The following is a 25,897-nucleotide window of genomic DNA, read 5'->3' on the forward strand; positions in this document are numbered from 1 at the left end:
CACAGATTACAAGGAAACAGCTGTAGGTGAATGGATAGAGTCACTGACTAGTGAGCCGCAGGTAACAGGTTCAAGCCTCAGCCACAGCAGCAAGTCAGGATGTCAAATCAAATAGGTACTATTAGGAGTGAAATGGTTGTGTTTCTTCACCCCAACTGCACATGACAGCAGTTTTATATCTGTTTACATGTACGTTATTTTCAGTGATGAAGACAAACCGCACAGACGTTCACTGTACTTTAGTACATTTTGTAAACGTATGACTCTGAGTAGAGTATAGCCTGACTTAAACAAATAACAACTTAGTATAGTCAGACTTTTTTTTACACAACTTACATTTTGTAAAGCTTGACTCTGACTATAGTCAGACTGTTTAGTTTCATTTTCTGACATGATGTTAATCAGAGTGCCATTGCTGAGTGGTTAGTGGGCCTGCCTGGTGAACCAGAGGTCCTGGATGTGCTGGGTACGATTCCAGGTCAGGTCAACAATGTGGCAATCTTAGAGTGATTTGAGGCTGTTAGTTGTTAAAGTGCAGAGGCCACATTTCACGTATGTGCCTAACAGTATATACTTAGCGAGCACACTGACGTTATTGTCACTACGTATTCGGCCCGTTTTTTGACCCCTAACTAGTCCTTCATACTTTTAGCTACAAACTCCGTTCCAACTCTACAACGTTCGGCCTACTTAGGACATATCGGCTACCATTTGAATTTTAGAGAATACCTTAGAGCTTTAGAAGATGTAAAACCTCTAGAACCGTAAACCTTTAAAACCTTTTCCCCCCTGTTCTGAATTCCCATAGACGTGTTTAATATCGCGTCAAATAAGAACTGTGTTCCAAACATAAACAAATGACCCCGGCGGTTTTACTCTTATGGATATGAAGCATCAACTGACGGTGAGAAAACGCTAATGTTACTTCTGCCGAATTAGTTAAATTTGCCAGAAACTGACTTTTTCAAATATGAGTGACTGACTATCATAAACAATGCCGAGGCTCCTCCCTGACAATATCGCCGAGGCAGTTTGTTTATTTTTGGACCACAATTCTTATGAGACGATTCTATGATGACCCAATGTTATTCTCCATAGGGAAATGACTTTACGACCCAGGGGATGGACGAGTGACGTCAGGACTTCTGTACTCTGGGTTAACATGTGCATGTACAAACTGGATGTATCCACTAGAGGGCAGTGTTGCCCTTCCACCTCGGTCCGGTATGCCTCTCTGTCGGTCGGAAGGAACGATCAATTATAACAATTGGGGGTCAGGCAAACGAGCTCGACCATTTCATCTTCAGGGAACAACAGGAATGGAACAGATGTTTTCACATATACAGTATATTATTTTATTCCCAATGTGCAATGAGGTCATTTTTGAACGTCCCATTTTGGTCCCTGAAGGGTGCAGAATGAAAGTTTTAATTGCGTCTTTGTCGGATGTCTTCTGAACGTCCAAACCTCTACATAAGGGCTTATTCTAGTCCAAATGTGGTCATCTTTTCTACGTCAAATTTAGACTAATTATAGACATCTTTACCCCAATCTTATTTTTTGTTTAGTTGATGTTTAGTCTTCTGTTTGTCCTTTTTGAATTTGTAAGTTTTATTTGGCCTTGTTTTATGTTTTTTATGTTATTATATTGTATTGTATTGTAGCTCCCTATGCCCCCTTTCCCAAAGGACCACGATTGAAACAAGCCTACGGGCTTTCTTGTGTTTTTTATCCTTTTGAATTTTAATATTCAATAAACTAATCAAACAATCCACTTCTTCTAGGCTCGGTGCATAACTGTAATCCCCATTTCCTGTTCATTTTCCTGTAGCTTTAACATAGTTAGTAGTTAACATGCTGCTAAGCTAATCAAACAAAGCTACAGGAAAATGAACAAGATCAAATGGTTATGCCACCTTCTGAAAACTGGGAATACAGTACACAGAGGTTTACAAACAAATCACAATTCAATACACACTTATTTCCTTATAATCTCTTTATTCTTCTTGTGAATACACAGCTGCGCAAACAAATGTTCCACAATTACAGTATTCCACAAATATTCCATATGATTGTGGAATATTTGTGGACTGGAACTAGACCCCCTGAAATGGAATCTAGTTCATAGGACCACAATGGAAACAAGTCCCAAGGACTTGTGTTATCCTTTTAGCCTTAACGTACCTCATGACGTTTACCTATCTGACTAATTAAGTATTCAAACAAACAGCAGATCAAGCCAGCTTTGAATTATTTTTGACAGAACAGAAGCGGGACAGCCACTTAACACAAAGCACACACAAAGCAGTCACCAGGGCTGATTAAGCTTGATCCAGAACAGAGCAGTTAACTTCTCTTTTTTTTTTTTACACGTCAGAATCAGAATCAGGTTTATTGTCACATCACAGGTTTACAAGGTACAAAAGTGGGTGAAATTCGTTTTTGTACATCGTTCCCAGCGCAACGTTAATTTCCATAGAAAGAAGAGGGGGGGAAGAAGAAGAGGGGTGGGGGGCAAGTGGGAAGGAGATCAAACAAGAGAACAGCAGAAGGCCAAACAAGTTATCTACATATTTACAAAGTACCTGAGATAATAAAAACTAAGGTGCCTGAGCATAGCAGCAATGTACGTATACTGTGCATGATATACTTATGACGTTAAGGTGCTTAGAGAAAAAGAGTACAATAAAAAAAAAGACAAAAAAGTCAGTGCGTTATACATGGGATTAAGGTGCAAAAGGTCAGTGCGTGTCCACCTAGGGTGGACTGACCCTGGTATAATCCGCAAGTAGCTCCATGAGGGAGAGCAACAAAAAAGTCATTTGTACCTGGTGTAGTCCACAGGTATGTCCGAGGGGGGCTAAGTCCAAGTCCACGTCACTAGTCGAATGAAAATAAAATAATAATAAAACATAATAGCACAGCTTACTTTGCAGGGACACCCTTTTTGCTTGGGCCGGTTCCACAACAACTGAAACATATTAAACAAGTGCTGTACTGAATAGCCAGTGAGCTACCAGGGTAAGGTCCAACCAGAGCTACTTCGTTGAACAGAACACAAGTTCAAATTACACAACACGGTACAATACTGTGACACTAAGATCCCCCACAATGGACAGTGAAAGTTCAAGTTAAATCAGTCCTGAGTGCCTGCTGTGTGTCCTCCCCTTCTCGCTGGAGCATGCTTGAGGTGGTCTGCGGCATGCTGCCTTATGAGGTCCTCTGTGGCTTCTGGGTCGAATTTCATGACTGCATCTGCATAGTAGAAAAAGGCAATAAAAAATGTGCAAAGGCAACATGCTGTCCTAGTCCCTATCTGACATAATACACAGCTCGATTGAACTCCTGCCATCTGGTAGGAGGTTCAAGAGCTCAGGGGGAAGCACCAGCAGGTCATCCAACAGCTGCCCCAAACCATCAGAACCCTGAACCATGTATTGCCCCCAAAACCAACATCTTGAAAGATGGATTGCACTTTGAATGCATCAGCACTTTTTACCAATGTTGTCTGCTCTTTACTTTTTAATGTTTGCCTCTTTTTAATGTGCATCATGAGTTGAGGAGAATGGCATTTTGCTCCCCTGTTTGCCTAGTGTGTGTTGTGGAAGTGACAATAAAACTGATTGCGAGTCTCCATATTGACATGCAAAAATGCTTGTACATCCACAACTAGTTTAATACAAAGCCATCTCCCTTCTACACCTAACCACCAGTTATTTAAAATGTTATGATAGCAACGGTAACGGTAGACAGTTGGCATTGTATTTTTTTTATGTCAACCGGAAAGGACATGTTTTACCCAATTACATTTTGATTTGTCCTTGGTCAACATGAAATATGGGCTTACCTTGTATTGCGCTGAAAGCCGCAGTCTTCTCTTTTTCCCCCTTCATGTTCAACTGTGCCATCAGACTGTTACTGAAGAGCCTTAAGAAAAACAAATTACATTTGATAATGTAGTAGGATTAGGATTTATTGTAAAACATGGTATAAACCCTTTATACTACTAATTTTCACTTAATGTTCAACCATTATGTCATTGACATGACATAACAGAGGATTCAGGTGTTAAGCTAAAAAAAAAAAAGGCAAATTAATGGAAACATGCAGTCAGGCGCTCATCTAGAAGAATTAACCAAATAAGTGTTCACACATTGAAAACCACAGCGCACCCAAACATCACACAGGGGTTAATTCATAGTGTATGTTGAAACATACCTGTCAAGAACTTTGTGGACACAGTCCTTAACGTCCTTCCCTCTATAACGGGAAAGTTGCAGCACCTGTTGGAATAAGTCCATGAAAACTTTCACTGACATATCCCAGAGGAACGTAAAAAGTGTGCGAGTGCATCTTATGCTGTTCATTACTTCCAGACTCTTGAAAAGCCTACCAGGGTATTAAAAGCTTGGACATCACTGAGGAGTTGCTCCTCTCTCTGGAAGTCCTCCATTCTCTCAACATGACTGGCCGCTGAAGAGGCAGGTTCTTTAGTGAATATTGATATGGTCAGGACTTTCTTCTGGTATACTGAAAAATAAGTAAGTGTACACAGAGACATGTTATAGACACCACCCTACAATGATACAAAACACTGATATAATTGAAGAGCAGTTTTTGTGTCCCGATAGGAGAGGAGACAGAGAGAACAGTAAAGGAAGAAAGGAGAGAATGGGCAGAAGAGAGAAGGGTTGCAAATTAAGTGTCCCCCAGTTTGTTGGGGGTCTTCATTGAAATAGCTCAGAACTTACCTTGTGCTGGCAATGGGAATGCCCATGTTGGCCTCTCAGTCACTGCATAGCACCTGTAATAAGAACAAAAGTACATTTTAGAAATTACAAAGTGATATTTTTGCATTAAAACTTTCCAAGACAGATGACTATACATTAGATGAGAAATAATAAATATGTCATATTGTAACAATTAGGGGTGCACGATACTACTTGCTGAATTGTAAAGGTTTTGATTACTTGGGGCCTTTGGACAACTCACCATGCCTGACCGTGTCCCTGGATCTGTCATGTCTGGACCTGACCGTGTTCCTCGACCCATCACTGCGGTGGGACCTGTCATCATGTCTGGACCTGACAGAGTGCCTCCGAGCTGTTGCTGTACCTGGAGTCGTGGCTGGTCCTGATGCTGTGCCGGTATCCGACACTGTGTCTGGAGCCATCACTGTGCCTGATGGCTGGAGCCATCACTAAAGACTTAATACTTGGACATAATACTACTACAACACCATGTCACACTGAAAAAGACTACCCCTACTGGTTGGTCTTAGATGTTGACAATCACACATCTCCTCTGATACACATAGTTCAACACATTGAGCCTGTAACTACTTACTCATTGCTTGTGAATTAGGTATGGTAATGATTTCTTTAGTATGCACAACATGTAACACCTTGTACTGACTGTACTTAAAATGTGTTGGTGCAATGGAGAAAGTGAATACTCACGGGGTGTGGACATTTCTCTGCTCCGAGGTGCTACACTTGCATGTCGGGAGCCTGGAAAAGACAAAGAATGTTCTTAGATACCAAATACAAAAGGTGACTGCTTAAATGTGATTCATACTCACTGTGTGTAGACATCTCCCTGTGCCAAGACCCCTCAGCATGCTCCAACTCGACAGACATGGTGTCCACCACGACATCCACCAGGCCATCCAGGGCTTGATTTTCAGAGTCTGAAACATAACAATCAGCTTGTAACTGATTTCATGTTGTGTGTACCCAATACATCATTATCATATTTCATAAATTGACATCAATACTCAACAAGCATTGAGTAACACATTGTTGTCCTGGCTGGACTGCAACTTCCTTGGTGCGATAGGAAAGGAGGGCACCTATACGGCTGCAATATAAAGTAAAAATAAACATATCCATATCTAAAATAGACAGCCTTATTAAAGCATTTGATTGTCATTTTTGACAATGGACTTATAAATTGATTATAGAAGAAAGTTACCCATAATGGTCCAAAACCTCATATAAAACATGAATGGTCTACAATGTGAGGCCCAGTTTCTGTTAACACATTTCATATTTAGAAGTTACTTGAGAAACATATGAACTCTACATCAGTCATCATCTTGTCTTTTAACAGGTTTCCTCTTCCCTTATCACCACATCCACATCCTCCTCTTCCTCCTCTGCTTGGCTGGTCAGGTTGTAGTTGTCACATTCACAAGCTTTAACTAGAAGTTATACAATTCAACTGTAAACATTGATTCAATTATTTGTACTTGAATTATTGAGTAAATGATCCAAAAACCTGCCTGAAGTCATCTTTATCTTGACTAACTGGGACGTCAGCCAGTCCTCCTGGGGGTCCTTTCTCATCTTGTAAGTTGTGTTTGTTTGGCATTTGGCCATCTAATGGTTCCCTTACCCCTGTCGATCCAATTATTAGGAATTGTACCCTCTGTCTCCTTTCCATCCTCCAACCACACATCCCTGGCATACATGACCTGAAAAAGACAGCACAAACATGTTAGTGCAATATCAGAAAATAAATTATTTGAACCATAGTCAATAAATCACCGGGCAAGTGGTCATGTTAGTAGAGGGCAAAGAACTAGAGGCGGCCGGATTGAAAATGCTACGATTCTCATTAGAAGCAACATGGAGGGATGAGAACAGAAATGACTACATTTGAGTATAAGCCCAGGTTAGAAGGTTAGACGATAAAGCAAGAGAGGTGGATCAAGCGAGAGGTGAGGTAGAGATGGTTTATCTGAGGCGGAGGGAGAAGGATGCTGAAACGCAAGACAAATAGCAAATTTAGGGTGTGCTGAGAGAGACAAGCAGGTGATGATCGAGGAAGGTGCAGCCATGATGGGAACTAGCTGAAAGAAAAAGAAAATGTAACCTTTAATATTGCTGTTCCAGACCATGGCGAAAGGGTATGAGGACATAACCACCAACGTTTCTTGTGGGAGGCAAGCCACCTTGCGTAACAGATCTGTTTCACGCAGTAGTCCATCTTTCATCCTACCCTGACTTGGCTTCCATTTCCTTGCTTGTTCTTTCACTGAAGTCCTGATTGTTTTTCTGGATATATGATATGATTGACAGCCGCAGCAGTGCAGCCAGTCTCATCCCTGACATTGTTGTCTCCTATCAAGGGACCATAGATGACCCACCCCAATAGGGTCCTCACAGCATATGGTCGATCTGCCTGGCTGTTAACCACCTCCAAAAAGGTTCCAATAACTTTGAAGCATTTCTGCCAATCAGTAGGTCAACACCAGAGTCTATTTCTTGCAGTTTGATATGTTTCAAATAAGGCCATGGTGACAAGCCCTGTTGTTTTTGGAATATTGTGTTGTGAGACAGGCATGGTTTTATGAGTGAACACATTAGGGAGTTGTATGAAATCATTTTTGTCCAACTTGGCTATTTCCAAACCTGAGATATGGTGACTGGTCTCAGGCTTCACTTGGTTCATTGTGCGGAGAAGAATATTAGTTTTTTGTCCGGTAATGTTTAGCCTTCTCATTAAGTTTTCAGTGCAGAATGTGGATGTGCTTCCATGGTCCAAAAATGCATATGTTTGCAACACTGTCTCCCTGTGGCTCTTCACTTGAACGGGTACTATGGAGAAGATGGAGGTTTCATCACCGGCCCCAATATGACCACATGTGTGAGGTGAGACGACAGCATTGTTTCCTATTGATTTCTTTTCCGTTTCTTCCAGGGTTGAGCTCTAGGGGGTACGGGCGGGTACGGCGTACCCTTAGTTATGAGACTGTGGGGGCTGGGGGCTCGCGCGTGCTCAACATGTACTCACCGTCAGCGGCGGTCGTTAACACCTTAAAGTTTAAACAATAGCCTCTGAAGGTTAGCGCCGTCAGTGGCGAGACATTCTCAATAGCGTCTACCTGGCTGCTTTGCATAACATTAGGCTACTGGAGAAAAGCCATGTACTTGAATTGAATGTGCACTGCAGAGTGTGAAGGGGATTGCTTAGCAGAGCACCCAGTTCTCTGAGACAAGACAAAGACAAGTTGTCTGATTATTTTAACTGCTTATCTGTGGGTGAGTCTATGTAAAGGGCTTTTATATAAAACTAAAAGGAAAATAAAATAATTGATTAATTGAAACAAAAATAAAAACAACAAATTAACAATGCAACAAAATAATAAGAAATATAAATACATTAATAATCACATGTTGAATACAGTATTAGTAAGTGGCTATGTGCACATGCCTGCGCACGTGACGTCATAAAATACAGTACCCTTAGTTCAAAAATCCACAGCTCACCACTAGTTTCTTCAATGTGGAGTATATCAGGATGGTTTTGTTCACACGTATCACAGGTTAAACGACTTGTGCAGTCTCTGCTTAAGTGTCCTCTTTTCAAACAGCCAAAAACAGACTCCCTTTTCCTTTAAGTAGTCCATCTTCTCTCTGTGTCTTCTCTATTTCATCTGTGGACACCGCTCCAATGTGTGACCACTTTTATTGCAGAAAAGACAATCATTATGATAGCTGATGAATACACTTCTTTCCACTCCATTTGACTGCACTGCCGTTTCTATGGGTGTTACTGTTGTGGCAAAACTGCTTCTTGGAATGTCTCTTGTGTCTCTTGGTTTGATGATGGTTGAGGTTTTGACAGTTGTAGTTTGCTTAGCATCTTGTATGTTTCCAAACAGTGGGTCAGACAGTATTTTTTACCTGTCTCTCTATGAATTGTACAAGGTCAGAAAGCTTAGCACGATGTCCATGCCTCTCCTGTAGCTTGCATGCCTTGTTCCTCCAGGTTTATCCGAGCTTGTATGGATGGCCTTTTGTATATTGTTCAAAGTAATGTAAGCAGTCACTGTAATCGTCAGTCTTTTTCTCCACTCTTCTCTCAAATGCCCTGATAAACATTTCATATTGCAATGGGTCACCATCATAAACTGGAATGTCTCTTGGTGGTAAAGTGGAATACAGATTTTGCTTAACCAGTAAAGCAGTTTTTTCATTCTGTCTTCGTAGCACATTACAAATATCACCTGCAGGGGGTGTAGTGTGAGTGACATGACCTTGAACATTCTTTTTCCCATGAAGCTGTACATTTTCAGTTTGCACATTTTGGTTTATTATATTTTCGGTTTGAACATTTTGCCTGGGGAGAGAGTATTGCATTAGAGGAGTCATGTAATGAGCTTTGGCAGATTTTTCATGAAGTGGTTGTTTTGGTCTCACAACCTGTGGCTGGGAGGGAGGCTTTGTGGTTTCCATTGTTTCCTTTTTAGGTAGGTAGCTATGTATTTGCATTTGGGTTGAATGGGGTTGTTTCCTTTGGAGCAGCAGCTCCTTTGAGTTTGTCCCACTTGACACTCTTGATGAGTTCCTTGGCCCATGGTTTCCAGTACATGGGCCTTTGCATTTGCTGCTTCCAGCTGAGTCTCCATTTCCAGTTGCTCCTTTTGCATTCTGAGTTGTTCCTGTTATGCTTCAATTTCATATTTTTGTGTAAGCCAGCCACCTGTTCCATGAGAGCAGCCTTTTCAGCCTGAGCTATGATGAGCAGATGAAGTTGAAGATAATTTTGATGGAGTGGATTTGTGTGTGGATTTTGATACATTTGATATACTGTCATGGGGTCCAATGTCATCAGAATGTACAGCACTCCACATTTCACTTTCAGCAGTGACCGGTGTTTGTGGCTCCTTTTCAACAGTGACATGTATTGGTAGTTCCTTCTGAATAATGACATGCATTTGCTGTTTCACCTCTGATAGCCACAGGTGTACATCCTGTACAAAACCTTCCAGAATATACATTTTTGGTTGAAACCATGAATTTTGCCTTGCAATTTCCTCCTCAGGTAATGGCAAAACCACCAATGATGAATGACTTTCCCTTGCTTCATCACACAGTTTGATTAATCTGAAGGTCACTGCAAATCAACAGCGAGACAAAATTAAACATATTACAAACATAAACAAACAGTTAATACATATATTACAATATATTAAAAGCAGAAGTGATACTTAGGCGTCTTCCTTCTTGCGTGTATCATCATCAGATGTCCAGCTCAATGACGTGCAGCCACTCCCTCGTCTCAGGTCCCACATGGTCTGTACAGGACACAGAGGTGATTATGTGATAGGCAGTCTGCATAAGCATGCTGTGCAGTCTGTCAAGCCCAAACTGTAGGAGTAGTAGCGCAGCAAAATAAACTTTATCTTGAAAGAAAGAATAAGAAAGTCGGAAGATTACTATAGTCTAAAAACATAAACAAACAGATAATACATATATTAAAAACAGAAGTGATACTCAGGCATCTTCCTTCTTTCGTGTGTCATCATCAGATGTCCAGCTCAATGACGTGCAGCCACGCCCTCGTCTCAGGTCCCACATCAAAGAGACCGGCCTCCGATGGTGGCCTGTACAGGACACAGAGGTGATTATGTGATAGGCAGTCTGCATAAGCATACTGTGCAGTCTGTCAGGCCCAAACTGTGGGAGTAGTAGCGCGGCAAAATAAACTTTATCTTGAAAGAAAGAAGAAGAAACCCGGAAGATCTATAGTCTACTATAGTCAACACTAAATCGCGCACACATACACACTTTGGTAGGGGTTTGGATTGTGTCGTTACCTTGCCATGATGCAACTCGAAAGGTCACTGAAAATCAACAGAGAGACAAAATGAAACATATATTAAAAACATAAACAAACAGATAATACATATATTACAATATATTAAAAACTGAAGTGATACTCAGGCGTTTTCCTTCTTTCGTGTGTCATCATCAGATGTCCAGCTCAATGACGTGCAGCCACGCCCTCGTCTCAGGTCCCACATCAAAGAGACCGGCCTCCGATGGTGGCCTGTACAGGACACAGAGGTGATTATGTGATAGGCAGTCTGCATAAGCATACTGTGCAGTCTGTCAGGCCCAAACTGTGGGAGTAGTAGCGCGGCAAAATAAACTTTATCTTGAAAGGAAGAAGAAGAAACCCGGAAGATCTATAGTCTACTATAGTCAACACTAAATCGCGCACACATACACACTTTGGTAGGGGTTTGGATTGTGTCGTTACCTTGCCATGATGTAACTCGAAAGGTCACTGAAAATCAACAGAGAGACAAAATGAAACATATATTAAAAACATAAACAAACAGATAATACATATATTACAATATATTAAAAACTGAAGTGATACTCAGGCGTTTTCCTTCTTTCGTGTGTCATCATCAGATGTCCAGCTCAATGACGTGCAGCCACGCCCTCGTCTCAGGTCCCACATCAAAGAGACCGGCCTCCGATGGTGGCCTGTACAGGACACAGAGGCTGTGCAGTCTGTCAGGCCCAAACTGTGGGAGTAGTAGCGTGGCAAAATAAACTTTATCTTGAAAGAAAGAAGAAGAAACCCGGAAGATCTATAGTCAACTCGGACTGCGAAGAATCTGGGTGTGACCCTGGACGATCAACTGTCGTTCTCGGCTAACATCGCATCAGTGACACGGTCCTGCAGATTCCTCCTCTACAACATCAGGAGGATTCGCCCCTTCCTCACGGAGAAAACAGCCCAGGTGCTCATCCAGGCTCTTGTCATCTCCCGCCTGGACTACTGCAACTCCCTCCTTGCTGGTGCTCCGGCATCAGCCATCAGACCTCTGGAGCTTGTTCAGAAAGCTGCGGCTCGTCTGGTGTTCAACCGCCCCAAGTTCTCCCACACAACTATCCTTCTCCGTTCTCTGCACTGGCTCCCCGTAGCAGCTCGCATTCAGTTTAAAACCCTGGTGCTAGCCTATAGAGCAGTGAAAGGAACAGCTCCTTCTTACCTCCGGGTTTTGGTCAATGCCCACACCCCTGCCCGACCACTCCGGTCTGCCACCTCGGGGCGACTGACTCCCTCGCCACTCAACGGTCCTTCTGGTCGATCGACACGGTCACGACTTTTTTCTGTTCTGGCCCCACAGTGGTGGAATGAACTTCCCACTGATGTCAGGACAGCAGAGTCACTGCCCATCTTTCGCCGCAGGCTGAAAACCCACCTCTTCAGGAAACACTATCCTTCCTCTTTGCCTGGCCTACTTGTTGTTAACTAGTTGTACGAACTCTTGTTTTATTTTTGTATTGTTTTATTGGATCTTGTTTAGTCGATACACTTATTTGTTTTAGCTCGTGCTCATTTGATTTTGCCATTTTTGTCTCATCTGTTTAAGAAAGTAGGTAGCTGATATATTGCACTTTTACCTTAGCGCTAGGTATACTCTTGGTTGCTTGTTTTTGCAGGAAATGTACTTAAAACTTCTGGTGATTAGTAGTTTTCGTTCCCTACCTATGTTGAATACACTTATTGTAAGTCGCTTTGGATAAAAGCGTCTGCTAAATGACTGTAATGTAATGTATAGTCTACTATAGTCAACACTAAATCGCGCACACATACACACTTTGGTAGGGGTTTGGATTGTGTCGTTACCTTGCCATGATGTAACTCGAAAGGTCACTGAAAATCAACAGAGAGACAAAATGAAACCTATATTAAAAACATAAACAAACAGATAATACATATATTACAATATATTAAAAACTGAAGTGATACGCAGGCGTTTTCCTTCTTTCGTGTGTCATCATCAGATGTCCAGCTCAATGACGTGCAGCCACGCCCTCGTCTCAGGTCCCACATCAAAGAGACCGGCCTCCGATGGTGGCCTGTACAGGACACAGAGGTGATTATGTGATAGGCAGTCTGCATAAGCATACTGTGCAGTCTGTCAGGCCCAAACTGTGGGAGTAGTAGCGTGGCAAAATAAACTTTATCTTGAAAGAAAGAAGAAGAAACCCGGAAGATCTATAGTCTACTATAGTCAACACTAAATCGCGCACACATACACACTTTGGTAGGGGTTTGGATTGTGTCGTTACCTTGCCATGATGTAACTCGAAAGGTCACTGAAAATCAACAGAGACAAAATGAAACATATATTAAAAACATAAACAAACAGATAATACATATATTACAATATATTAAAAACTGAAGTGATACGCAGGCGTTTTCCTTCTTTCGTGTGTCATCATCAGATGTCCAGCTCAATGACGTGCAGCCACGCCCTCGTCTCAGGTCCCACATCAAAGAGACCGGCCTCCGATGGTGGCCTGTACAGGACACAGAGGTGATTATGTGATAGGCAGTCTGCATAAGCATACTGTGCAGTCTGTCAGGCCCAAACTGTGGGAGTAGTAGCGCGGCAAAATAAACTTTATCTTGAAAGAAAGAAGAAGAAACCCGGAAGATCTATAGTCTACTATAGTCAACACTAAATCGCGCACACATACACACTTTGGTAGGGGTTTGGATTGTGTCGTTACCTTGCCATGATGTAACTCGAAAGGTCACTGAAAATCAACAGAGAGACAAAATGAAACATATATTAAAAACATAAACAAACAGATAATACATATATTACAATATATTAAAAACTGAAGTGATACTCAGGCGTTTTCCTTCTTTCGTGTGTCATCATCAGATGTCCAGCTCAATGACGTGCAGCCACGCCCTCGTCTCAGGTCCCACATCAAAGAGACCGGCCTCCGATGGTGGCCTGTACAGGACATAGAGGCTGTGCAGTCTGTCAGGCCCAAACTGTGGGAGTAGTAGCGTGGCAAAATAAACTTTATCTTGAAAGAAAGAAGAAGAAACCCGGAAGATCTATAGTCTACTATAGTCAACACTAAATCGCGCACACATACACACTTTGGTAGGGGTTTGGATTGTGTCGTTACCTTGCCATGATGTAACTCGAAAGGTCACTGAAAATCAACAGAGAGACAAAATGAAACATATATTAAAAACATAAACAAACAGATAATACATATATTACAATATATTAAAAACTGAAGTGATACGCAGGCGTTTTCCTTCTTTCGTGTGTCATCATCAGATGTCCAGCTCAATGACGTGCAGCCACGCCCTCGTCTCAGGTCCCACATCAAAGAGACCGGCCTCCGATGGTGGCCTGTACAGGACACAGAGGTGATTATGTGATAGGCAGTCTGCATAAGCATACTGTGCAGTCTGTCAGGCCCAAACTGTGGGAGTAGTAGCGCGGCAAAATAAACTTTATCTTGAAAGAAAGAAGAAGAAACCCGGAAGATCTATAGTCTACTATAGTCAACACTAAATCGCGCACACATACACACTTTGGTAGGGGTTTGGATTGTGTCGTTACCTTGCCATGATGTAACTCCAAAGGTCACTGAAAATCAACAGAGACAAAATGAAACATATATTAAAAACATAAACAAACAGATAATACATATATTACAATATATTAAAAACTGAAGTGATACGCAGGCGTTTTCCTTCTTTCGTGTGTCATCATCAGATGTCCAGCTCAATGACGTGCAGCCACGCCCTCGTCTCAGGTCCCACATCAAAGAGACCGGCCTCCGATGGTGGCCTGTACAGGACACAGAGGTGATTATGTGATAGGCAGTCTGCATAAGCATACTGCAGTCTGTCAGGCCCAAACTGTGGGAGGAATAGCGCGTCAAAATAAAGTTGTTGTTTAGTTGTTGTCCAAGTCGAACCAACGCAATCCACCGTGTTCACTCCACTGCTTCGCGGCTGGCTTGTGAGTTTAGGATTCACATTCTCTAAAATGAGTTTAATGACGTCCTTCTCACTGATCTGAGGCTGCCAACGTTGGCACAGAGACCTGTACATATAGGCAAAATGTGTAAGGCTTTCGTCTTCACCCTGTACTCGGGTTCGAACTCTCAGCCAATTCGTCCTCATAGACCAACACGCCCAGGTGTTGGTCTCCTGGCCTACTACATCCCACTAGTCTCTGGCAGTGCCATGAAACACATTCCTGAGTGTCACAATGAGTTCCTCATCCAACAGGGGCTGCATGGCGAGAAAGTCACGGCACTTTTCCAAATAACGCAATAGATCTAAGGTGTCCTCACGCTGTCCAAAGGTGGTTAATTGGAGTTTAATGGGAGATTTGCCCATAAATCCTCCTCGCAGGTCACCTTGTACGTTCTCCCGACGTGTACCTCCACCAGTGCGTAGCGTGGACTGCAGATGTTGATGCGCCTTACCAGATGGTGCAGTAGGTGGTATGACAGGAGAACTGGTTTGTAGTGTGGTTTGAACAGCAGTTCCAGCCACTGAAGTAGTGTTAATATTTCTGTATTCATGGTCTCCAGATTTTTCAAGCATGTTGCTACTGATGATTGAGTGTGTTCCAAATTGTGTACAATAGGGGCAGAGCAGTATTTACAACCCTCAGAACTTCAGTATGGCGTTTCAATTTCCAGTTCATGCTCACTCATTGCAGTTGAATGTCCATCCGGTTCATTGATCTGATTTATTTCACTTATTGCAGGTGAATTTCCATCCGGTTCATTGATCTGATTTATTTCACTTATTGCAGGTGAATTTCCATCCGGTTCATTGATCTGATTTATTTCACTTACTGCAGGTGAATTTCCATCCGGTTCATATATTTGAGGCTGGTTAGCTTGAGTTGACATTGTTTGAGGGTGGTGGTGGTGGTGATGATTTGTTTGAGGGTGGTGGGTTTGACACCAACACGGGTGCTGAGTTTCTATTTCATCAAAGACCCACAAGTTTCCATCAAACTTTTCCATTTTGAAATTGCAAATGTTCCCTTTTTGATCGTGTTTGAATAAATAAAATTGTTATTTCCCACTGAGCTTGTTTGCACAGTTTTGCTATTTTGTTCCTTTGTTTGTTGAAAATGATCCGGTTTTGCACCTGTGAACTCAGTTGTTTTTGCTTGAGATTGAGGTCCTTTTAAACATCTGGGGTGCCACTTTTTATGTAACGGTTTAGCTTTGATATTACTGTTTGGGGTGCCAGTTAGGCCAAAGCCTAACACGAATTTAGTCCAGTCTGGACAAAAAAAAACACTTTTTTAAAAGCCAACCTTACACAGGATTTAAATGCACAATTAGTAGAACCAAATGAACCTTAAAACCTGAAACCAGGGATTGATTACCCACAAAAGAATACCTTCAACTCAATAAACAACAGAATGAATGAAATACACAGACACAAAAAACCTCAGTTTGACTTTGTATTGTAAAATAATCCCCAATCCAGTCCACAGTTTGTCCAATACCACTTAGTTCAGTGTCAGTTCACAGAAAGTCACTATTCACAACCCACTGTTCCTTCAAAACAGGTTATTCACAAATGTATTGAAACCTTGGTTAACCAAAATGAAATAAAGACAAAATGAAAATGCCCCACGACCTTTACCGTGGTGGCGAACGAATGAATGAGGCAACCAGCTGTACACCGTGTTTGTGTGAGAGAGGAGGGGGGGGGGGATAGCTCCAGGAATCCACTCCACTTTTTCCGGTGTGCCTGTGTGTGTGTGCGGTTTGGATTGTGTAGTTACCTCGCCATGATGCAACTCCAAAGGTCACTGCAAATCAACAAAATGAAACATATATTACAAACATAAACAAACAGATATTACATAGATTACAAACAGAAGTGATACTCAGGCGTCCTTTTCTTTCGTGTGTCATCGTTAGACGTCCAGCTCAATGACGTGCAGCCACGCCCTCGTCTCAGGTCCCACATCAAGAGACCGGCCTTCGATGGTGGTCTGTACAGGACACAGAGGTGATTATGTGATCGGCAGACTAAATAAGCATACTGTGCAGTCTCTCAGGCACAAACTGTGGGAGGAGTAGCGCGGCAAAATACAGATTATCTAGAAAGAAAGAAGAAGAAGAATAAAGTTGGGAGATTACTATAGTCCATACTAATAAACACAGATCATTTGTGGTGCAGTTGATTAGTTACAACATATCCGTCATAACCACAAATTAGACAGCACGGCACTGTACCAAATCCCATTAAACAATAATCTCTCAAAAGAAAAATAACACAAACAACAACTTATGTAACCCACATGGTTGTGTAAATCTAAGCATAAGAAGACATCCCAAATCACCTTCACACAACAAAGTTAACTAATACAGGTCTAAGGAGTTAATAATCAATAGAGTCACACTTACAGACAATGCTTGCCTGGCACAACAACAGAAATGGCAGCAAGGGTTTTAAATGCTTTGGTTTTGGCTGAATAGACTGGGATCTAACTCTCTAACCTGTGCTGACCTACTGAACCGGGGAATATACCATTTGTCAAGATAGAGGGAATACAAGTGTTGTGGAGAATATAATACCTTGTGAAAGCCATCATTTTGTTCTAATTTGAATTTGTAGTTATTTTACAGTAATTTAATAACATAATAATCAATGCTGTAGACATAGATCACATTCATGATTTTATTTTATGAAGCACATGTCTTGTAACTATTCCATTTGGAAAATAGCAAGCAGCATATCCTTTTAATGCTTGCATGTATGATTGAAAATAATGCCATACCTTGCTATACCCAATTGACGCCCCTGATAGACCAGTAGTGGAAAAAGTACTCAAATGTTTTACTTAAGTAAAACAATCAATACTGCAATATAGAAATACGTAAGTAAAACCAGAATTCTAAATTGACTTGAGTAAAAGTAAAAAAGTAATGGCATAAAGTACCAAAGTATATGTACTTAAAGTACCAAAAGTAAAAGTACTCATGTAGAATGTCCCTTTTCAAGTTTTCAAATGCATAAAAACCTTTTGAAAATAGTTATAGCCGATCTACAAGCTCATAATGCATCGCGATGCGACACATTGTGAGCTTGTAGATCTGCTATTTTCAAAAGATTTTTATACATTTTGAAAACTTGAAATGGGACATTTCTGCAAAAAGTACATTTTGATGCCAATACTTCTGTACTTTTAACTCGAGTACATTTTGAATTCCAGACTTTTACTTGCTTTACTTTTACTTCTGCTGCTGGGGCCTTTCAGTAGGCCTGTCATGAGCCTCTAGCTGAGGTTGGCTTGGGGGTCCTCTGGCTACTGAGAACCAGGCATCAACATCTTTAATGAATCCATCTTTATATTTATTGACCTTTGAGAACCAATCATTTTGCCTTTCTTGTTCATCATGTGGAATAAGAGGCATCAAAGAATCATGCAGTGCATTGGAATTTTCAGACAATTTCATCAAGTTGTGTGTAGCGGTCCCCACCGAAAGATATAAGACTTGAACTGATCATGAATTGATTACGATCCAAAGATCAACGTAAGAACTGGCAAGACAGTACAAAAACAAATAAAAGACTCTGTTAGTTTCCCATACTGTGTGTAAGAACAACAGGTGGCTATCATAACACTAGCTCACTTAAGCTCCAAATTTAAATAATAGAACATTCAAACTGTACTGAAAGTGCTTTTTAACATGGCTTTGACGATCAGTCAGCATTACTATAATTACTTTACAATGAATTAAGGCAGATGACTTCGACATCATCACTTATTCTAATGAACTTGTCTTTTTTCTTTTTTAGCAGTTGTTTTTAAACTCATGAAACACGTTTTTTAACCTTTTTCAAGTGCTTATAATGACGTGTTTTTTAACCATAATGTATGAAATACAGTCATATCAAATACCTTCCTTTGCTATGTACAATTCAAACCTTTCATTTTCAACACACTTTACAGAAAGAGTAGCAAACTCAACTCTGGTTTAGTTTGTTCTTATTATCCATAGCACCACATTCCTTTGTTGCAGAAATACATTTCTTTCATTCAAAGTCCTTCAATATACCTTATGCTGAACAAGAGGTAAACAAATCAAGCAATGCATTTTTAGCAATGGTCCTGTCCTTGTATCACTACAAAACACCTGCTTAGCTGCTAAAGTAGCTAACAAAAGTTTGTAGCAACTCACCAATGTTATCAGAAAGGAACGCTTAGCCCTCTGGCAAGACTGAGATGATGGGCAAGGTGTGTGTGCTGTCTTGTGTGGCTTCCATATGTATTTAGATTAGTATTAATTTGTTTGGGCTCTGTGACTCTGTCGCTCTCAGTGATCTCTCCTGCAGTGCAGCTGCAGTGCAGGTTGCCAGGTTGGTTCTGTGGGAATAGGGATTCACAGCAGAGAATGTGGCAGAGACAGAGAACGGGCGGGGCAAGTAGTAGAGGGGTGTCATGTGATTGGGGGAATTCCTCTGTCAGTCTTCATATCCTTGGCTGGCTATGCGCTTGTAGATATGCTATCTTTGTTGTGAAAATATGTGCAAATTGTTGAATATATATTTATATATTTTTAAGTGGACATTTGTAACTCAAATCTTTGCTTCTGAGGGAGTCTACAAATTGTTTTAAAAAATGATGCTATATCAGTGGTTCTCAAACTTTTTCATGTCAAGGACCCCCAAAGTGATATGTATTTGAACACGGACGTAGGGGAGACCATGTTGTTCCAGGGACCCCCGCCTAGAAGCAAAGATTTGAGTTACAAATGTTCGCTTTAAAAGAATATACATATTCAATACATATATTTTTTAATAGCAGTTCTACAAGCTCATTGAGCTCAGTTCGGGGCTCTCCCCCAGGCTGGCAGAGGGAGAGTAGTGACCAGGATTACAGCTTAGTCAATTGGCACTGGGTGAAAAAAAATGGGTTACAAAAATCGTGGGATAAAAAGAGAAAAGAAAGTGTATTTGAAACAAAACATTAAACAGATCACTAATAGGCTTACACACCTAATTAACACTCAGTGATGTTTGTCATTTTTTTATAATACTTTTCAATCTGTATTTCATGAACTGATAACAAACCAAGCTAACCGTCCATAAACTCAACACAATATTAGTCCGGCCGTTTCGAGCAAAAATCGTACACTTTACGATAAAAGCATGACATTTGGCACACCGTTAGGGCATGCCATAAGGAACATTTTTGGCTATAGGGCTATCGCAGTTTTGTCCTGTGGTAACTATGGCAGCCATTTTCCAAAATGGCCACCACCTGCTGTCATTTTACCAATAACTCAGGTGCTAGACCACCTAGGATCTTGATTCTGGTGACTAATCCTACATTTTCAAGGATGAGGAATACAGTGGTACTATTTACAACATGCTACTACCTAACTACATATATCTGGCATTCAGTTAATTCAATAATTGTAAACCCATCAAAATATGTAATGATGTAGTACAGTAGCCTACATGTTTTCAAACTGACACGTGAGAGTCAAGAATGCAGTACTTCACTGTTTTCACTCTTTTATTAGTAGTCGCATTGCATAATTATTTTAAATGGACTATAAGACACAACAAAGACAGAGTACTCATGAGTCATAGCATAATGGCATATAGACCAATTATTTGCGCTGGTTTCACCCAGCGCAAATACACCCCAACCCCCTCTTGTGTGTTGGCTAGTGAGGTGCGTCCTAGCGAGACCTGATAGAATGGGTTTCATTGCGCACATACTGGTTCCGCACATATTGGTTCTTAGCAGTGTGACGTCGTCTGTTAAGGGGTCTATTCAATAAAGCCAGATAATCTACACAATGTTAGTTGCACAGTCCACCACAGTAGCAAAGGGCAGTACACTGAAGTGCTGTCTTAACACATCTGCATTGTCCACTGCATCCCTTTTTGCAACCACAGCGGAAGAGTTCCCGACAGGCCAGGCTCGCTTCTGTGTGGTCCAGTGCACTTCCCATCCTCCTGTCAAAATTAGAATCAGCTTTATTGTCAGATCACAGGTTTACAAGTGTAAAGAAGTGGATTAAATTATTTGCATTCACCTGTCTCCTTCCTCTTCCACCCCCATTCACCTGGGGATGGGAGTTCAGGGGCTGCAACCATCGCCTGTCCCCAGCAGTGGCCAGCTTGGTAGGCTGCCCTCTTTGTATGTTGAATCAGTGCAGCTCGTGTTGGGGGGAGTCCATCAATTGTTCTGCCCTTCTAGGTGAATAGCTGCTTCCGTGCCTGATTCACTGATGCCTGGCCGCTAGTATGGTCATAGAGCAATACCACAAATGGTCAGTATCATTATCATGGTCAGTATCATGGTCAGTACCAAGGTCAGTACCATGGTCAGTACCATGGTCAGTACCAGTACCATGGTCAGTATCAGTACCATGGTCAGTATCATGACCGGTATCATGACCAGTATCATGGCCAGTATCATGGTTAATTATGGTCAGTACCATGGTCAGTATCATGGTCAGTATCAGTACCATGGTCAGTACCATGGTCAGTATCAGTATCATGGTCCATACCATGGTCAGTATCATGGTCAGTATCAGTACCATGGTCAGTACCATGGTCAGTATCATGGTCAGTATCAGTACCATGGTCAGTTTCATGGTCACCATGATACTGACCATGATACTGACCATAATTAACCATGATACTGGCCATGATACCGATCATGATACTGACCATGATTCTGACATTAAACTGACCATGATACTGACCATGAAACTGACATTCTACAGACCATGATACGTACATGATATTGACATTATACCGACCATGATACTAACCATCATACTTGCCAGGAAACAACAATTTGAGCCGTTATTGTCTCCGCCAGGCCGAAAGGCATGGCGAGAGAGTATGTTTTACCCCTGTCCGTCCGTCCGTCCGTCCGTCTGTGAACAGCTAATCTCTGGCACCGTTAGCCCGGTTTATTACTGTAAATGTATTACATTATGAGCAGTTATTACATTATGAGTTGCTACAGCAACTCATAATGTAATAACGGCTCATAATGTAATAAACGAAATGTAATAAAAGCTCATAATGTAATAAACTAAATGTAATAAAAGCTCATAATGTAATAAACTAAATGTAATAAAAGCTCATAATGTAATAATCAGCTCATAATGTAATAAAATCATGAGCCCATAATGTAATAATGTGTTACATTAAGAATCTTGCGTAGCCAGCAACTCATAATGTAATAACTGCTCATAATGTAATAAACGAAATGTAATAAAAGCTCATAATGTAATAAACTAAATGTAATAAAAGCTCATAATGTAATAAACTAAATGTAATAAAAGCTCATAATGTAATAATCAGCTCATAATGTAATAAAATCATGAGCCCATAATGTAATAATGTGTTACATTAAGAATCTTGCGTAGCCACTCATAATGTAATAACACTGCATAATGTAACCAGAAAAAGTGCTCCCCGGAGCACAGGTCTCCGCCAGGTCAGGGAGGTTATTGTGGCCTCCTGGTGGCGCTATAATAGGCCAATGTGAAAAGGGTGCTATTTCTTCTTAGGCCTTTCAATCGGACACTGCATTTATGATTTGAGGCATTTTGTTCCAAAAATGTGTTTTGCTAAATTAGACCTGCTGGTGGCGCTATAACAGGCCAATGTGAAAAGGGTGCCATTTCTTCCTCGGCCTAGTGGGAAGGTGTGCGCAAAATTTCACGGCAATCGCACACTGCGTTGATGATTTGAGGCATTTTGTTCAAAACGAACCAATCCTGCAAACTTTGGAAGCCAATCTTAGCCAATCAGGATATAATATAAAAATCGGAGAGACCCGTGTTGATCACATGACTATATAGATACTGTGTACCGATTTGCGTGAGGTTTGGACAAAATCTGTAGGAGTGATATCCAAAAATGTGTTTTGCACAAATCGGCCTCCTGGTGGCGCTATAACAGGACAATCTGAAAATGTTGGGGCAGATGTTCGGCTTTGGCATCCAGGGAGTGTGTGTGCACAGTTTCGCAGCGGCCAGGCTAACAGACACACGGACGGACGGACGGACAGACAGGGGTAAAACATACTCTAGCCATGCCTTTCGGCCTGGCGGAGACAATAACGGTTCAAATTGTTGTTTCCTGGCAAGTATGATGGTCAGTATCATGGTCGGTATAATGTCAGTATTATGTACGTATCATGGTCAGTATCATGGTCTGTAGAATGTCAGCATCATGGTCAGTATCATGGTCAGTATCATGGTCAGTATCATGGTCAGTATCATGACAGTATTATGGTCAGTTTAATGTCAGTATCATGGTCAGTATCATGGTTAGTATCATGGCCAGTTTAATGTCAGTATCATGGTCAGTATCATGGTCAGTATCATGTCAATATAATGTCAGTATCATATACGTATCATGGTTAGTATCGTGTCAGTATCATGGTCAGTTTAATGTCAGTATCAAGGCCAGTATCATGGTCGGTATCATGGCCAGTATCATGGCCAGTATCATGGTTAATTATGGTCGGCATCATGGCCAGTATCATTGTGACCATGAAACTGACCATGATACAGACCATGATACTGATCATGATACTGACCATGATACCGACCATGGTACTGACCATGATACTGATACTGACCATGGTACTGACCATGGTACTGACCATGGTACTGACCATGATACTCACCATGATACTGACCATGATACTGACCATGATACTGATACTGATACTGACCATGATACTGATAATGATTATTATGATGTAACACTTTACTTTTCTCAACAATATGAGACATTACATTATGAACTTTTATTACATTATAAGCGGCCACGTGAGATTTATAATGTAACACATTATTACTGTAGTAACTGAGTAGTACCACTGTAATATGCCTGACTACGCCACCTCCCGCTTGTGGAGGGGGCAGGAGGAACCCTTAAACCTTATTCTGTTCAACTTTCCTTAAACAGGAACAATTATTTTACTAGAGGCAGTTTGTGGAAAAATATAACAACTTTATTACCATAAAATTACAAAACACATCACTGTCTATTACAAACTAGCACGACAATTAAGGTATTTAAGGCAAGGTATTTAGTATTAAAATGGCAATCTAACAGTTACCTCTCACATTATAAGGAAGGGCAGGTGCACACAGTGAATACCAAAATAACTAGGGGAAAAGAAAAGGGGACAGGCCTCAAAGAAATCATGCAATATAAATACAAAACTCAAATACAAAACATGCAGTGCCAGGTTATATGAATACACACCAATAAAACCAAAGGGGTCCCCAGTGCAGTCCCAAGCTGAGAGGAGAGCCGTGTGCAGCAGGGCGGACCCGGCCTTGAACAGGGTTACATGAATTAAACTGTAACAGAACAGAGGAGAGAAACAGTTAAAATATGCCAATATGGATAAATGTTAAAACCTATGCCTACAGTGTACCTTGGCTAGATGGCTCAAACAAACAAAACAAAAAGAGTAAATTAACAGTGGAAAACAGTGGCCGGTGTGGTCCCTTTAAGGAGACAAACAAAACGCATTAGTTGCCAGCCCTAGTATCACACTATAAAACATTATATTCAAATCATTAAAATAACAAAACAGCTTAAAACCTACTTTGTGTTGCAGTAACGGTGCACACAATATAAGGCCAAGGCGAGGGGGCAACCTCAACACCAGAGCTGCTGTATAAAAGAAGACAGTGATGTTACAAACTAAAATACATTAAAATCCACAAAAAGGCAATGCATAAGATACTGCTTTACCCGTGTCTCCAGGTAGGGCAGACAGAACAGAACAGACACCACCAGGAGGTCACTTCATTTGTAAAACTGAAATAATAAATAAATGCATTAAAAGATAATAAAACACGATGCTGTTGGCTAAATTAAAGTGCTAAAGAGAATGGGAAGCCTCCATGTGCTCAACAGAAAATAGGCAACCAAACAAACAAAAGCCAGTAGTAACATGTGCTCAAACAATAAGCTAAACATTAGCATGAGCTACAACAAACAAAAGGGTCGCACAAAGTAGCAGATCTACAAGGTTCAGTTTTTGGCCTACCATGTGTTCTCCTTCTCCCTGCATGCAGAGACAAATGGCTCTCTACTGGGAGGAGCTGGCTTTTATACTTCCTGGTCATGGTGGTCAGGTGCAGTGGGTGCACCAGTCACCTAGATTCCCACATTACATTATAGAAAAATCTGTTATTATGTTATGCGCTAATTCTTTTATTACATTATGAGCTGATTATTACATTATGAGTTTTTATTACATTTAAATTATTACATTATGAACCATTATTACATTATGAGCCGTTATTACATTATGAGTTGCTACACACCTTCCATGCCAGCGTGGCTTAAAAGATAAATCAAAGGTTCACAAACTAAAGGTTCGAGGTTCAAAGCTCACTCAAAACAACTACCAAATAAAAACTAAAAGGGTATTACAACAAAAAAACAATGGAGCTGTGGTCAATACAAACTGGTGATGAAAAAAAACAATAAAAAAATAGCTCAAACAAATTCATGTGAAAAAAAAACAGTGGCCATAAAATCACAAAAAATACTAAAATAAAAATCTTTAATTAATATGTAAATGTATTAAGCTCCTCCCCCTGGAGGTGGGCTCCCTCCATGCTCCTCCCTCTCCTACCGGAGCTAAAAGAGGGCGTGAGGAGGGAGGCGGGCTTCATCCATGGTTCTCGCCTTAAAAAGACCGAAAATTGAGATCCTCCCTGACCAAGATTCAAACCCACGCCCTTCCGCTTGTGAAGCCTATGCTTTACTCCTGCACCACCAGGCCTTTCACATTAATTAGGATTTTGAGGTTATATTTAAAGTTAAAGCAAGAGGTGACAGGTCAAAAGATGAAAATCCACAGCAAACACCTCTACCCCTGACAGAATGACTGGATCTACTAGATACACCCTCTGATGATCAGGGAAAGGGTTCATTATGACACGACTGAGATATAGGTTGTTTAAAACCATCTGTTAGAAAACGTTCACTCTGACTGAGTCTGAACCCAGATTTACACTTTCATTGAGAGGAAACAGAGAGATGTTTCGTAATGTCATAAAAATTCATGCCCTTTTTGTCATTTATAAATTCCTTAGTTTCAGATGATCAAAACTATAGCAGTTTTGGTGTTATATCAAGTAGGCTACATTGCTCTCACTTTGGACTGGACATTAAAAAATATGTCTTAAGTTTTCAACTATAGTTCCTCAAACAGTGCTGTATTATGACAACAGATCCTCTTTGATTAACTGAATTAAGTTTA

At 41.0% G+C, this 25,897-nt stretch overlaps 1 protein-coding gene and 1 long non-coding RNA gene across 2 annotated transcripts; both read right to left on the reverse strand.

The window, feature by feature from the left end:
• Positions 1-3,136: 3,136 nt before the first annotated feature.
• LOC311034033 (uncharacterized protein) lies at positions 3,137-5,963 on the reverse strand (the record flags this gene model as incomplete). The annotated part of the gene is made up of 7 exons (XM_084041771.1): positions 5,460-5,963; positions 4,993-5,188; positions 4,752-4,804; positions 4,394-4,530; positions 4,219-4,283; positions 3,848-3,927; positions 3,137-3,255 (listed from the first exon to the last, which is right to left on the reverse strand). The coding sequence occupies exons 4-7, from the start codon at positions 4,451-4,453 to the stop codon at positions 3,137-3,139; spliced, it is 324 nt and encodes a 107-aa protein (XP_083897897.1). The 5' UTR covers positions 4,454-4,530; positions 4,752-4,804; positions 4,993-5,188; positions 5,460-5,963.
• Positions 5,964-20,206: 14,243 nt separating this feature from the next.
• Positions 20,207-24,696, reverse strand: LOC311033594. The gene is made up of 6 exons (XR_014599507.1): positions 24,674-24,696; positions 24,376-24,441; positions 24,227-24,294; positions 23,878-23,975; positions 20,670-20,875; positions 20,207-20,589 (listed from the first exon to the last, which is right to left on the reverse strand). It is a non-coding gene; the product is annotated as an uncharacterized lncRNA (long non-coding RNA).
• Between the last annotated feature and the right edge of the window lie 1,201 nt (positions 24,697-25,897).

The sequence above is a fragment of the Gymnoscopelus microlampas genome (assembly GCF_963454915.1).
Source record: "Gymnoscopelus microlampas genome assembly, chromosome: 18".
Lineage (NCBI taxonomy): Eukaryota > Metazoa > Chordata > Actinopteri > Myctophiformes > Myctophidae > Gymnoscopelus > Gymnoscopelus microlampas.